Consider the following 16747-nt stretch of genomic DNA (forward strand, 5'->3'; position numbering starts at 1 on the left):
ACAATAGATGACACAAACAATAGATGTCACAAACAATAGATGACACAAACAATAGATGACACAGATAAACACACAACAAACGAACAAATACATGAGCAGATGGACGGGGGACCTGCAGCTCTAACTAGACTGACAAAAAGACAGACAAAAATAAATACCTTTGCAGATTTTCTGGCAGCACCATCATGTCTGAAAGAAGAGAAAAAGAGCACCTTTAAGTATACCAGCAGACTACATGGGAGTGTAATTAAACCAATTCTTTGCGTAACCCCATACCCACTCTGTCCAATTTTTAAAGTCGAAATGGTGTGTAGTGTGAATGTAGAATGGTGTGTGGTGTAAATGTAGAATGGTGTGTGGTGTAAATGTAGAATGGTGTTTGGTGTGAATGTAGAATGGTGTTTGGTGTGAATGTAGAATGGTGTGTGGTGTAAATGTAGAATGGTGTTTGGTGTGAATGTAGAATGGTGTGTGGTGTAAATGTAGAATGGTGTTTGGTGTGAATGTAGAATAGTGTGTGGTGTAAATGTAGAATAGTGTGTGGTGTAAATGTAGAATGGTGTGTGGTGTGAATGTAGAATGGTGTTTGGTGTGAATGTAGAATGGTGTTTGGTGTGAATGTAGAATGGTGTTTGGTGTGAATGTAGAATGGTGTTTGGTGTGAATGTAGAATGGTGTGTGGTGTGAATGTAGAATGGTGTGAGGTGTGAATGTAGAATGGTGTGTGGTGTGAATGTAGAATGGTGTTTGGTGTGAATGTAGAATGGTGTGTGGTGTTAATGTAGAATGGTGTGAGGTGTGAATATAGAATGGTGTGAGGTGTGAATATAGAATGGTGTGAGGTGTGAATGTAGAATGGTGTGAGGTGTGAATATAGAATGGTGTGAGGTGTGAATGTAGAATGGTGTGAGGTGTGAATATAGAATGGTGTGAGGTGTGAATGTAGAATGGTGTTTGGTGTGAATGTAGAATGGTGTTTGGTGTGAATGTAGAATGGTGTGTGGTGTGAATGTAGAATGGGGTTTGGTGTGAATGTAGAATGGTGTGTGGTGTGAATGTAGAATGGTGTGAGGTGTGAATGTAGAATGGGGTTTGGTGTGAATGTAGAATGGTGTTTGGTGTGAATGTAGAATGGTGTGTGGTGTGAATGAAGAATGGTGTTTGGTGTGAATGTAGAATGGGGTTTGTAGTGAATGTAGAATAATGTTTGGTGAGAATGTAGAATGGTGTGTAGTGTGAATCTAGAATGGTGTGAAGTGTGAATGTAGAATGGGTTTTGGTGAGAATGTAGAATGGTGTGTGGTGTGAATGTAGAATGGTGTTCGGTGTGAATGTAGAATGGTGTGTGGTGTGAATGTAGAATGGTGTTTGGTATGAATGTATAGTCGGGTAAATGTATGTTACAATAAAAAAACTGGATAAGAAAGTTTAGATACAATGTCTTCTAAGGTTGTTGATGTGAATTGTTGATATAAATTTTACTATTAGTTATCTATATGGAGTTATATCAGTTCAAAACAGTCTTTGATTGCGTCAGTAAACAGAGAATCAAAACACATATAAATCAATACAAACTGTATTCGAACAGATTTCTGCACCAAGGCGCAGGAGCTTAAGAAATGAAAAAGAAAATTTCGTAGATTTGTACAACAGCGTGATCGCTTTTTTAAGTAATGTTTCTAAACATTAGAAGTATGGTCTATGATAGTAGTTTTAAAGTTACAATCAAATGCTTTGGTTTATTTTACTTGATATTTGTATTCATGTAAAGATAACCACAATGTACATAGGTATTCCTTTCATTTCTGTTTATCAATTTTATCATCTACCATATACTTTGCGAAACTGTATCAATTAATCAACTTGTTTCAAGAATCAAAATGTTAAAAGACTAAGAAGAAAATAAAGGAAACTGGTGGAATCCATCATTAGTAATTCATTTATAAGTCAAAAACTTCACTTTATAGCTATATTGTGGAGAATTTTAAAACCCATTATCAAAGATCACTTGACCGATAGATTAGCTTTGAAGAAAATAGTTTCTCCCTATGACAATGGAATAACCAGCAGAAGAGAAAGCGTGTGAAATAGAGGGAGATAATTGGCACTACAATTACATAAGGGGTAGTAGCCCGTGAGAATGTAGTCAGAACGCATCACTGCTTCCATAAACATGCGCCAATGGCCCCATATAATTAGATAGCTGCAAAAAAAAATTATAGTTCCATGAATTGTTAAAAAAGGATTCAGAAGACTGAACTAGCTTAGGCATTGACGAGATATAGAAATCAATACAATGAAACGTTTTATTACATAATACTTTAGGCCAGCCTACAAAGTAGAGAACTATTAGCGCAACTAAATCTTTCAAATATTTGTTGACTGTCTAGCGATGAAAACCGTGTCGATTGTCTACATTTTGTCAGATATATGAAAGATCATTTTTTTTATATCTGCATCTACAATTCTACAGCACATTTGACTTTCTAACAATGTACAGATCAATAAATAAAAATAAAACCAGCATTATTTGGAGTACGTCATACAAGTATTGCTGTTTTGGTTATGGATGGAGGCATCAACAGATGGGCAGGTCTGGTTAGCAGAATGAATGACTCGAGCATCCAAAATAGACTTTTTACGAGAGGAATACAAATTATAATAGGGATACAAGGAAGTGGCTCTATATTAGTTGAAGACAAGAAATCAGCATTGGCGAAGGGAAGCGTCACGGCAATTCATTTAGGCTTGTATTTTATATAGTATTGATGTTACTTCAAAAGAAGCTTATTACGCCCTACGCGTATCCATATGTCAATATAATCATGCATTTTAATCAGTGATTTCAATTCTGCTAAGTCGTCGCTGATTCAGGCAAGCTATTCCAATATTCTAATGGCACTAGGGAGGAGCACTCTCATGACTAGGTCACAGCTTATGCAATAAGAAATGTGCCTTTGTCTCTGTGCCCCAGCTACATGCCCATGCCCCAGTATGCTGAGGAATATGTAGAGCTCATTCAGACTCTAGGCCGCTGAGGCTACATGCAGAGGCACAAATATACAGAACCAAGCCCCTGGAGGACAGGCCAAAAAAATAACCGTTTAAGATTGGAGAAAGCTGGACTATGTGTTAATGTGTACATCTTCGTAATGCTACAAATTACAATGAACTGATTAAATGCGTTGTTACACAGAATGGACAAGAGCAGAAACTGCAACTTTATTTTTCACATCATGCATCAATCAAATTACGTTTATCGACCCTTGGTTATTATCTGGCAACTAACACACCTCCAGGACAGCGGACAGGTACAACGACACAGGCACAAAGACAACCCGGGGCCGGCTCGTGTAATTAGCAAGCCCGCCTGGCTGCTAATGACATCATCAAAGAACGTGTGAGTTTGAAAAAAAAAATGAATGACGAGAAAGGTGAGCTCTATCTAGATGGATGACGACATCGCTTCTTTGTTTCCCGCCCGACGCCAGCCAACCAGAAAAGGGTAATATCTGGGTCACGTCTAGTGAAAAGTAAAGGCCAGATATTACCTGTGGAACAAGTAAAGGAATTATTCTCTATTTTTATCCTTAATAAGATTTTTAAAAAGAAAAGCTTTTCTAACAAATAAAAAAAATATAATAAAGAAAATAAATGACGAAAGAAAAAGAAAAAAAAATATAGAAAGATGATTAAACCTTTCGACGGAAATGATTTTTAGATAGTAGGCGGAGTTAGAAAAAGGTAGGAGGAGTTCTGTTCGGAAGAATTATTTTTTTGTAATCGGTTGATAGATTATGTGAATGGCTAGCTATTTCACCTGTCACATGACATCCTATCATTAAGTCCACAAGGCCTAAAAGTTAGCTTTTAATTTCCATTCCATCATTTATTTGTAGCCAGGCGCAACAATGACTGTATTAACACGCAGAAGAACAGAGACAGGTTGTAACAAAGCTCACAGGCTCGTACATGTGCAATGACTCAACGGTGTCCTTAAGATGAGAGCTGAATACAATAAAGTCTGTTTTTGCTTGTTTGTTGTTGTTTTTTTGTTGTTGTTGGTGGTTGTTGTTGTTTTTTTTTGCGTTTTAGACCTTGACTGTCTCTAGATCTAGTGTCAACAGTTCTACACCGATGACATTTCAGATTTTCATTTACACCGAAACTATTTCAATGTTCTTGATGAGCTCTTCCCTCAAGATAGGTCAAAAGTCAAGTCATTTTGATCGACCTTCAAATTCTTAAATAGTCAGTTTCGCTCGCTTTTATGGACAACTAATTCAATCCCATTGCAATCCTAAGTAAATGTGAAGACATTAAATTATAAATCTAATGATGGTCTAATTCACGGACTCTATCTAGAATTCTATCTAGAAATTTATTATAAGGGGAATGGTGCCGCTATCAGGCCTTGCGATATTTGTACAGCAGTTGAGGTTCATCTAGGTTTTTAGGGCCGACGGTTAAAGAGGGTGTCATCTGGCTAGCACAACGACGAACCACCATTTTTACTTCTTTAACGAATCAGTTAGGTACCAATTAGAGTTTGGTGTGTGGACGCGTGGTAATTCCCCGAGTGCAAAATGCCATTCTTCACAGGGAATCCCACTTGTGACCACTCAGTTCAAAAGCCATAAGCTTTACCTTTCGGCCTCCAAGCTCTTCAGAACTAAATGTGTATCCCCTTAAAGAAGCGTTGTGTATTTATGCAAAGGACATTATTAGAGCTTACAACATTGTGAAACAAATTGTTCACAAAACATTGAGTGTTTAGCCAGATAGTGTTGGGAAAAGGAGAACATGAATAAGGGTCATGAACGGTATTATTCTGATAAAAGTGCAAGCTATCTATGGTCACTTGTTTTTAGCAATTGTGACAGCAAAACTTCATCGCAGCCCATGTTTTTAATCATTGATTACCGCGCAGTGTTACTAATGGAACCCCACACTCCAGATGTAAATAATATGAAAAAGATTTCTGCTTAAATCTGTCAAAAAACTAGGTCATGCTGACACAAACATAAATGCATATCTGAAGAGTAGCAAAAAAATAAATAAATAAATAAATTGACTTTAGAAAAAAGTTGTTCCGTTAATTTCCAAAACGTAATACAACAATGTCAAGCTATCAAGCTATCGTATGACAGGATACATTAAAAAACGGAGAGGTGGTGGTGGTGGTAGCGGTGGAAGGCTCGCTACGTCACTCTCCTCAATGAGAGCACAAAATATTGAGAGGGAAGATAAAAATGAGGATGTTGACAACCTGTCTGGTACGCTGCTACGGGTGCGAGCTTACAACAAACAAAAAAGGGGCGGGGGGGGGGGGGAGGGGGAAAGAGAGCCATGGGTTTCACACAGAGGCTGGTCAGATGTCATACCAAACTATGTGTAGCCACTCACCTAATAAGTACTGGCAGCATAGAGAAGATTTGTAACGTTTGACAAAATCAACTATAGCGATCACATCTGCTAACTTAGGAGAAACAAAAATTTCAAAAAGCATTAACGAGGGTGTCATGTGGCCAACTCAAACACTTAATGTCATTAGAGATGATTGGACTCAGAGGCGCTTACAGATCCCGAAATTTAAAAAAAAAAAACAGTCTTCACCGGGATTCGAACCCGGGATACCCGATACGGAAGCAAAGTACTGTACCACTCAGCTGCTGCGTCTCCTGATATGTAAAAACAAAACTTTTTTAAAAAATATGCCTCAGCTTTTCATGGCTAACCAGAAGTACGCTGGTAAAGAAGAAGTTATCTATACAAATAATGGCCTCGTGCAAAAAAAAAAAAACTCTCTTATTATCATTTAATTATAAATTCGGACTTTCAAATCAACATTGGCGGAGACAGGATGAGATCTAGTGGAAAGTATTTGGTTTTTAAAGCAACGAGATTTGCGAACGTGACCAAACCGTTTCCTTGGACAATGTCCATACTACCAGTATTTAAGCAAACATGTCCATGGGATTTCACTCGCGCGCTCTTACAAATCTGAGCTCATTACCAGCAGACGTCAAAACTACAAATCAACAAATTTGAATTTCGTTCACGAATATTCGGTTCATATTTTTTTTTTTTCATTATTTTTCTTTGAGTAATTTACCGTTTCGGTGCTTAGACTCCACTAACTCTATGAACCCCTGCAAACTGTATGAGCACCACTGGGAAATTATCGACAATTTGGTTTATTAATTTTATGAATATTTTCTTTTTTTTTTTTTTTTTTGTTTAAATTGTTTAGATTCGTTAGTTTGTTTGAAGAAACAGAACTGTCAGGCTAATGTGCATGAGACTTGAATGAAAGAGAGATGGAACTACAAGGCAAAACAGGTAAAGGGGGGGGGGAGAGAAAGGAAGCTTCTTGTGCATCGTTAGACTTGGGAGTAACTCTCACGGTGGGAGCTCACGTTGCCCTGGCAACGGATTTGTTGATTAATATATTATAGAATGAAGAAGGTTAACGATCGTATGCTGACGTTATGAAAGTCCCCCCCACACACACACACACATCCACAGTCCCCTTCTCTCGCCAGTCTGCCCCTCCCACCTGTGTCTGGGAACTGAGTGGTCACAGAGGACCACAAGTCAGACATAGCGATAACTGCGCGCTGTGTTACGTAACTTTCAAAGGCGTTCTATGTCGAAAGTGAATGTGTCTATTGAACAGTATGCTAACGACAGAAATGAACTGCAGTACATTGGTTGGTTTAGTTTGATTGGACTTGATTCGGAGGAATGTTTTCAAGGATTTTCAGAATTATAATCTTAAAACCAATTAGAACTTTTTGACAATTTAACAAAAATAATAAGTATGTCTAAAATTGATAGTAAAATATGAACTGTAACTAGTGAGGGATGTTTGGAGAAATAAGTTCTTAGTTTATTACTGAAGTTTTTAAGATAGAATTCTTTTTGTTCAATGTTTCTAATCAATTGCAAGGTCTATTCAAACTAAATTCAATAGCTTCCACTACCCTTTGATCTCAGCCATTTATATCTAGATAAACCGGCTTGGGAACAATTGAATAGTGTTTCTTTTTCGTTATAATTATTTTCAATTGGCTTTAATTGCCTTCATTTGAAGTCTCACATTTTGACACAATACAAAGCATATTCTAAGACTTGGTTTGCTTGCTGTTATGTAGTCTAGTTCATTCAAACATGAATAGCAAACAGTTCATAAGCAGACATTTCTAGAAAGAAAAATGTTTCTTTCAAACAGGCGATTTTCTCGCCGTGGCAAATCTTGCCAAGTGGATGCTGTCGCCATTGGGTATTTTGTTCAAGATTTAAGTTCCACGTGAAGTACTCAGCAGTCGAAACTTCAAACGAGATGGCCAGACATAACTAATTATGTCATCAATATCTAGCACCGGTTGAACATTACATTTTTAAACGCAAAAAAAAAAAGTTAACCATTTTTTTTTTTAAGTTGTTTTTTTTTTTTCCAATCTTTAGCTTTTTCATCTTTTAATTTTTAGACTCGTTGCTAAGCAACACGCAATGGCGACGCGGCCGTAGAAACGAGTGCTCGTTATTGGATCGATTGGAAATTTTAATGAGAGGATATCCGGAAAGGACTGGAAGTCTATTTGACTTTTCAAACTCTTTTTGGTTGATGTGATTTGTGAGCTGACGAGATGAAGACATGACAGGGGAGGAGAACTGGGACGGCTGCTAGAAAACACTAATGGAATGATTGGAAGTTTGAAAGAGAGACGTCTTCAATTGGTGTATTTACGCCCCTTTGTTTCGTGTATAAATTGTCCTCCTGGTAACCCTGCAAAGTAGTACAGTTTGTTGTTGAGATACTGTGGCGGAGCATCCGGTAGCAAGTCACAAATGTAGGCGAGTATTTCAACTGAACATTCAACTTCTTTGAATATTTAGATCTTTCACAAATGTAGACAATTCCTTTACATGGGTTTCAGAACATTCTGAGTACGATGCAACCAAAAAGGTAAATAGTGACGAGATAGTTGGACTCTCTTATACTGCTATCTCCGCTCAGTTTCATGATGTGTCTTATTTTGCACTCTTCCGGCCAATAGAGTCTTCCTGTTTCTAAGCCCCGCCCATTCGGTTACAAACCGTGACGTCATTTCCTGAAAACAAAGGCATTCAGTAACATTAGCGTTTGGCTTGTTTGTGACTTTTTTGTGGGAGAGAGTAGGAAGAAGCTACCCTTTTTGCGCACACACGATTTTTGCGCCTTGGGTTTTGATGTCCTTGTATCTGGATATATTAAGTACCAATCTGTAACCCTTCACCAAGGAGTGATGGCGACAGTGTTGTGGAACATTCAGACAAAAAGGAGGGAGGTTAGTTTCTTTCCGTTACGAGAAATCCTTCCCATTGGCTATAGGGTTTCACCGAGCAGGCCATTTCAGTCCGTAACGGACTTCACCTCAGGCGCAATGGGCATTACGTAGGCATTACTTCGCCTTCAAAAAGGATAAAGAGGAAGAGACACGATGTCTATATAGTCTGATGTGGTATGAAAGGCCAGTTGCATATTGAAATCTTTCAGCTGTTCTATAAAACAAAATATCATCACAATTCGCCTTACCGATGCAAATCGCCTGCACCCCTGACATGAGTCAATACAAGTGGTTCTGATGCACGCGTTGCCATTGGAAGCAAGAAGAACATAATAACACACTTATATGTAGTCGGTAGATCGGGAGGTGGGAGTCAGATTGTCGTAGTTGGTCGTTGACTATTAGCACCTAGTTGACGACAGATAACTAAGCCGCTATAGGGCGTATTATATTTTAATTTAAAATTTAATACTATTTTAATTTAAAACACATAACGCAAAACACTTCATTGCGAACAAAGCTAAATATAACTTTTATTACAACATATAAACAAAGTCAACTTGAGATGAAATGAAAAAAAAATGATATTGAGACAAATCAAACTCATTATAAAAACACGTCCTTAGACTCTGGCTTCTTTCAGTCTTCTGGAGTACTTCACACAGCTTACGACAGCTCCGCTTATCTTGCATCACTCTACAAGTCTAACATTAAATTAATGCTTTCTCTCTCTCTCTCTACAAGTAACAAAAGATACTCCCTTTCTATATCACCTGGGCAACACACACTACACTCATTCATTTCTTGATATAATACATAAAGAACTGTTACTTTAGCAGCTACACAGGGAACCGACCCAAGATTCAAGTTATGGTGTTTCCTAAACAAATCATTTAAAACATTAACAAGCGAGCCTATTGAAAAACGAGAGCCTCTGACTTTAAAAATATCATTTATTTGTGTGTCTCAAATACCTCTATGTCAACGCGACACAGAAGCACCCGCCACCAACATTACCGACCTCAGCTGCCAGCTGATTTAATGACCACAGACCATTTACCCTCATGGCCGTTCGATAATTATTTAATCAAGTAACGATTGGACAGTGTGTGTGTGTGGGGGGGGGGGGGGGGCTCGCCTCCTTGGCAACTTCCTAATCGCTTCGTTCATTAAGTAACAGACAGGCACACGCACAGTGGAGACATTGTCACATACAAACATATATAGAGCTAGAGAGAGAGAGAGAGAGAGAGAGAGAGATTTCATTATTGAGAAGACTCAATTGATTTCTTCTCAAACCAAAATCAGACCCATTAATTTATTAATAACTACATTATCAAGAAGTGTAATTAGATGTAAGTCCCGGATTACAACACTACTATTAGCCCGACTCATTTACAATGCATTATCTACACCTAATTAAAAAGTCATTGGAATTGTTAGATCCCGTTCGCACGTCATTCCTAGTTTGTATGGACACAAGCAACAGTTAAGGGCGGAAAAAACTAAATCACATTTCTAAGTTAGGTCAAGGAATATAGAAATATAGGTGAAGAAACAGACAGACATAATGAGTGTGAGAGAGAAAGAGATAGACGGAGAAAGACAGAGAGAGAGAGACAGAAGAAGGAGAAGAACTAAACTAGTACAAGTACCAACGTAGCCCTATCAATAAAGACACAAAACTATTACGTCTGCGGTCATGACACTCCACAGTCGACTGTTTTAGTTGTGTCCCCGGCAGTACGAGACAGAAATTGGATGGTTAGGAAAAAGCGTCGAGGATGGGGGTGTAGCCTGGGTAATGGGAATCCTTAACTGTAAGAGAGACCGGCCCTGCACGCAAGGGGCATCACTTCAATTTGGCATGCAATAGCTGCGTGAGCGCGCTCCAGCTTCAGAGAGTCAAGTAAGTAAGGTAGTTATCATTTTTTTAAGGCGCATTCAAAGTCAGTGGGAAAGTTTCTGAATTGATATTCACTGTAGACGATTGCCTAAGTTACTCTACTGATTTGTCTGCAATCTTGCATATTGACAAGAATCCCATTCGCGCTTTGGAAGGAGAGCAGGGTTAGGGTTGCCATATCTCTCATACTTGCATACATTTTCCATAAAAAACTTAATTAATTAATAACGACTAATTTATTAACCAATTAATAATTTTTTTTTATGGATTCACGTGTTGTCATGACAATGAATAATTGTGGAAAGTTTCAACATGATCTGAAGAAGTGAGACGAATACTATTTTGGCCAAACAGACAGGCAGAGGAAGTGAGTTTGATATCAGCTTGGTAGTAGTAAAACAGACATAACTTGACAGTTACCTGCTCACTAGATTGGACTTCTTCCATGCCCAGCATGCTTACCGCTGCCACCAATTATATATATATACAGTGCTTTTTTTGTGACGGTACGCACCGGTACGGCGTACCGGCACCTTTTTCAATGTGGGGAACAAATGATTACTTTTCAATTTCTTGTATTTTAACGTTTATTATTAATTTATTTGTAGTTAAGAGTTAGGCCATCCATCACCTATATTTTTACCAAAAAAAGCACTGTATATATATATATATATATATATATAATAATATATATATATATATATATATATATATATATACATATATAGGCCTATATATACAAAACACCATATCAGAGCATGATGGGAAAACCCTAACGAGGATGGCGGTCCTGTGAAGGTTGGAAGAGACATTAATGACATGCCGATTATTAAGTGTGTCTGGATCACACCTTCCTTTGACCTTCATGTATTCAACAGAATTTGACCGCCAAAGAGAAGGTAGTCAATCTGTTTCTCCTCGCGAACAACTTGATCTATCCTTCCTTTAGTTTATCTTTTAGCGTACTGTTGCTTAGTGAGACGCTTTTCTTAGTTAAGCTTTCGAAGCGACAGTTTCTCGTTGTTCGCCATCTTTCTTTCTCACCATCTCTCTCTCATCTTTGTGTGACTTTCAGCCTCCCTCTTTATCATTGCTCTCTCTCTCTCTCTCTTCATATCTTGCTTCTGTATGTGTCTCTCTCTTCTATCTCCGTCTTTGCATCTGTCTTTCTCCTATTCCTACATTTCTCTTCTGCCTCTCTGTCTCTTGTTTTCTCCCTCGTCCTTTCCTCGCTAGACTCTTTGGTGTGGTGTTTCCGGATCAATAGAAATTTGTTCATCATAAGGCTGATTCCAACACAAGGCCTGGAGCTAGGAACGGAACGGAATCCGGATGAAAAGCGTGAGCGTGCGGGTGGTGAAGAGAGAAGGGGCGGTGAGTCTTTCTTGAAAAAAAAAAAAAAAGGTTTATTTATCTAAGTTGTCCTGAACATATAGCCGTTAGAAATATGTACAAAATGTACATGTGGAAACTTAAAGACAGTAAAGAAACAAATTCCATACACAGAGCAAAGACAAGGCTGAACTGAGGCTGTGTCACTGTGTCGTCATTGTCCTTTAACATCGAAACATAAGCAGGTGTAGATGAAGGGGATGAATATGAAAGAAAGGTCAATTTGTATGTGGGAGAAAGTCAATTGTAAGCACAATTACTCTGCGTTGTGGAAAAGTTTATTTGAGAACATTAATTACCGGATGGCGTTTAAAACAAGATAGTTCTTTAGAGTTACTTAAATTCAAAATAGGAATAGTTTTTGTCCATGATTCGAACTCGATAGTTCAATAAAAGACAATATCTGTTATCCTTGGCTTTCAAGCGCTGAGAAGAATCCGAGTAATATTCCCAGAGTCAATAATTTGTATTGTTCTTCAAGTTTAGTATAGTTTTCATGCATCTTAACTCCCGAGTATCTAGAACAGATGCAAACTTATACACCGTGATCATACATTTAATATTTTCCAAGTGTATAAAGGAAGTGTACGCTTGTCTATCTCAACATAACTTTTTTTCCCTTTCTAATTCCTTTGCTAAAATGGCATGGTCTTGAAACTTTCGCCGCAAACGAAGAAGTCAATACATTTCAAATACAAAAATAAAAGGGTACCGGTAAGAGTGTTTTTGTATTTTGTTTTCTTTGCATTGTTCACAGTTGACAAGAACCAGCGATTCTCTAAACTTGTAGTGATGTTGTTGTTTTTTAGAAAGAAACATGCAAGACACTTTCGGCAGACAGAAAAAGCGCTAAGATAATTGTATGCAGTGCACGGCAATACAGTCAACACAAGGGGCTCAAGGGTTTAAGCCAGCCAGGCCAGTTTGGAAACAGGGTAAATTCAAGGGAGCCATTCAATGAAGGAGTTTGATTTGACAGTTCGTGAGCCAGAGAAGAGTCTGGTAGTAGTGAGTGAGTGACTGGAAGTGGGCCGGGCGGACAGGGATTGAGTGCCCCTAGAACAGAACGTAGATGTGCTGGCTGGGTTCTTTTTCATTTCCTATTGCCCTACGACATGGCCTACATTGTGCCGATGTGCCAAAAACCCAATATATCACTAATATTCTGCATTCAGTTCTATGACATCGCCGTTGTTGTACCTAGTGTTCGAACTAAATACCTATTTTGTTTCAATAAGGTCATTTAGATCTACTTTGGAAATGGTAATATATTGTGTGTGTTTTGTGTGTGTGTGTGAAAATCATATTTAGCAGAACTTAAACTTGCCCAAACTCTGTTTTTATCTCTTTCCAGCCTTCTATCGAGGGATTTTTTTGCTTTCTCTATTTTCAGTCATCTCTTTTGTTTTTTTAGTGTCTTTTCCAACCATCTCTCTCCAACCACGTGACGCGAATCTTACTCTTTAATTCTCTTTTTCTATGACTGTCTCCGACTGTTTACCTACCCTCTCTCTCTCTCTCCGTCTCTTTCTATCTCTAACTTGTTTCCTTTGTTCTCTCTAGTCTCTCTTTAATCATCTCTTTTCAACAATCTCTCCCTCCAATAAACTGTTTCTTTTTTTTTGTGTGTCTCTGTCTCTATAATAATCTCTTAGTGTCTTTTCTCGCTCTTTTCTCCCTATCCTGTCTCCCAAATGTCTCCCACTTTCTGTCTTTTCTCTCTATCCTGTCTCACAAATGTCTTCCACTTTCTGTCTTTTCTCTCTATCCTGTCTCACGAATGTCTCCCACTTCTGTCCTTCTCTCTATCCTGTCTTTATCTTCTCTGTCTCCCGTTTTTCCCCCCTAGTATTGATCTCTGCTAACCTGACTATTGTATCACAATGTATGATGTGACGGTTCAGCCAATGAATCTAATTTCTAAGTCATCCATCATGACCACTCTCTACACAGACATTGGACGGCGCGCGCACACACACGTACACTCAAACACACAGAGAAGTCAAAGACCCCAACACATCAACGCCTATATTTCAGCTAGATGTATTATATACATTTTATACCATCGTCATCTCAAAAAAGTAAAAAAAAAACAGGCAGGCTTTCATAGTTCATTTGAACTGACGTTACAGTCTGTTCATGAGAAATATTTGAACTATTTTAGTGTTTTAAGCATTTCGTGTTTGTTTGCTTCCATCAGAATCAGATCATTGTGTTTTTTAGCGTCTAGTGTGTAAGTGTTTTAACAGTGTTGGAATGGACAGTGGTCGTATATAATGGTTAAAAAAACAAAAGTTTTGTCTCTAAAGGTTCTCATCAATAATTGAGCGACTTGTTCTTTCTTACATCAGCGACGTGGCTGTATGTCTTCCATCTTTGTTTTTTCACCCCTTTTCAAATCAGTTTTTGGTTAGGGTTTGATCACTAGATGGAGATGTGATATCATGGTTTTACTAACCAGGACTTCAGAGCTGTGAGGCATTGCTAGACTTACCGACGCCACCAGAGCATAACAAATGGTTCCCAGAAATACCATTAGCAATCTGTGAACGATATTCGACTTTCATTTGTCCAGAACAGACATTATCGACACGATTATCTCCAATCGCCAAAAGCTGTGCTTTCTTTCTGTTAGTTTTTAGTCCCAGAAAAGGACAAGGGAAGAGGGGGGGGGAGCATTACGTCATGTCGTCTTTGTTACCTCACCGAACAAAAAAAGATGTCGTCATCGGAGATACCAGCGCTTCTGGAAGCCCGCACCATGTACACACCTCTGTCCATCTGCAGCTCAACCTTGCCTCTACCCCATATCCTTGTCGCGCCCGGGACTTGGTCTGACTGATAAAACCCGTTGCTTCGCGTCACTGACACAATCACTCACCTGCGCAGATCGGTCTATGCGCAAGCTACTCGTCTTGACCTTGAACTTTCCCCTCCGTTCTTACCGCCGTTGCCCCATGCCTGCCCACAGCACATAGAAAAACACTTTGGACGCAAGACATAGCGCGACAGTGTGAAACATTGCGCGCCGAGGGCTTCGTAAATTACTTCTATCAGACTATAACCCTATCAGTGATGTCGCAAATCGCCCCCCCCCCTTTTTTTTTTCATTGATATTGTATTACCTAATCGACCCCCTCATTGATATTGTACTAGCAAATCGGCCCTGTATTAAATTGCTGTAACAACATTGAGATTGTCGCAGAAAGACCGTTTCAAATAGTTGTTGCCAGCTGATCCTGTTATCACTATTGGGTTAAAGATAGACCCTGTCAATGGTTTTGTCGTCTTAACTTGACACTATTATTTCATTGAACAGATCAAATAATATTACTGAAGACAATATGATACAGTTTCTTCCCTTACACACGTTTCAAAATGATTATAACTATTAAAAGATAGCATTTCTTTAAACACTGTGTTTAGAAACCTCAGTAAAACTAGTTGCTAGCAACACTTTTGGTGAAGTCTGTACCGAAGTATCCGCTGCATTGTTAGTAGCAGTTTAAAGAATGGTTCTCAACTAAATGTATTGGTGTCATATTCAAATTCAGCTCAGACCATGTTCACCGCCTAAATACGATGCAGCCAAGCGTTTTATCCTTTCCATCTTCGATAGACATTCTAGACTGCCTATTTTTTTGTTTTCGGAAATTCCCGTCTTGCGCCTGCCCGTTGATTGACAATCATTAAAAACTTAATGCTGTTCTTAAACTTAAGCTTTTAACACAGCTACGATTATTTGTGGTAAAATTAGTAATTCTGCAAACATACATTTTTTTTTATTTTTTTTTTCTGTTTTATGTGCTTACTATTAGTTAAAAAGAGGTAGTAGTATAGCTCTTGGACAATGCGCAATGCCACTAAAAGTTACCCTGTAGATCAAAATCTCTGCGCTTTGTAGAGACTGGTAGAAAAATTTTAAAAAGATGATCTTAAAAAACTACTTAAAAAGGTAACATTTTAATGGCAGTATGAACTGTACATTGTACTTTAGTTTGAATGAAGGTAGTCTAGGACTAGACTTAATGTGAATCAACGTAAATAATCTACACAAGATTCTGTTTCCGCAACAAGTCTGCGCTCAATACTGATTCAGATGTAGGGTTTCGATCCCCAGTGTGTCTTGGATTGACTTGTGATACGATCATTCGATGCGGCCGTTATGTGTCCCTTGACAAGACCAAACAGTGTGGTCAATGCGAGATATATCTGTAGTGCCCAGACCGGATCACATCTGGTCAGACGATGACGGTAACTGGTGAGACTAAATCAGATTGGATCAACTCGGAATTGAGACATATGGAGACTAGTGTGTTTAATTTTTTTTTTATTTCAGCAGACGAGATGGGAAGATAAGCAAACAAAAAAGATAATAATACCGGGAAAGAAAATAAAGATAGAAACACATAAGAGACTTGGTAGAATCGGAATGTTTTGCACCAAAATACATTCTGATCAACAAAAGTGTGGGCACGGTTCATATCTATAATACACAGTTGTTCTTCTGAAAGGGAGATTCAGAGAAATAACATTCACTTCCAATCAGTTTCGAGAGATTCAGTTTAGGGCTGTGTTTGTATTGTATAAGTTATCCTCAGAACCCCTCCCCTCTACACACACACCCCACTCCCAAACACACACACACACACCCACACCCACCCCCCACACACAAATATCAAATGGCTGGGTTATTATCTCGATTAGCCTTCTAATACTCCTGTTGGAAGAAACAAACTTAACTCTTCACCTCGACCTCTTGATGAGCGTATTCAGCTTCTAACATTAACACCTTCCAGTCTGAGCCTTTTTTGGGGTTCTCAAACTCGCGAGATGATAAAGTCTACAAACACTGGTGCAGAATACTCTGTGCAGTACTTTAACCATCCAAAGCACAGGGACTATGTTTCTCTCCCTAGAGGCCACGTATAACATAAAGGACACATAAGATACTCGTTGAGCATGTATCTAGAGGTGATTAGGAAAACACTTCTAGGATATAGTTCGTCTCGAGGCTTCTATTATCCAGAAATCAACGAAATTGACAGTTATATTTCATCATATTGTAAAGCCAAATACTGTAGGTATTTCTTTCTTATCAAATTAAACTTAAATA

The 16747-nt window shown here is 38.5% G+C and overlaps 1 protein-coding gene across 12 annotated transcripts in view; it reads right to left on the bottom strand.

Annotated features, from left to right (window-relative positions):
- LOC106071594 (kinesin-like protein KIF13B) overlaps window positions 1–16747 on the bottom strand; it is a 325865-nt gene that overhangs the window by 219241 nt on the left and 89877 nt on the right. For all 12 annotated transcript variants that reach the window (XM_056015144.1, XM_056015149.1, XM_056015143.1 and 9 more), the window contains exon 3: window positions 159–189. In XM_056015144.1, coding sequence (XP_055871119.1) covers window positions 159–189 — 31 coding nt within the window. The remainder of the gene's footprint in view (window positions 1–158; window positions 190–16747) is intronic.

Source organism: Biomphalaria glabrata, chromosome 17 (assembly GCF_947242115.1).
Source record: "Biomphalaria glabrata chromosome 17, xgBioGlab47.1, whole genome shotgun sequence".
NCBI lineage: Eukaryota > Metazoa > Mollusca > Gastropoda > Planorbidae > Biomphalaria > Biomphalaria glabrata.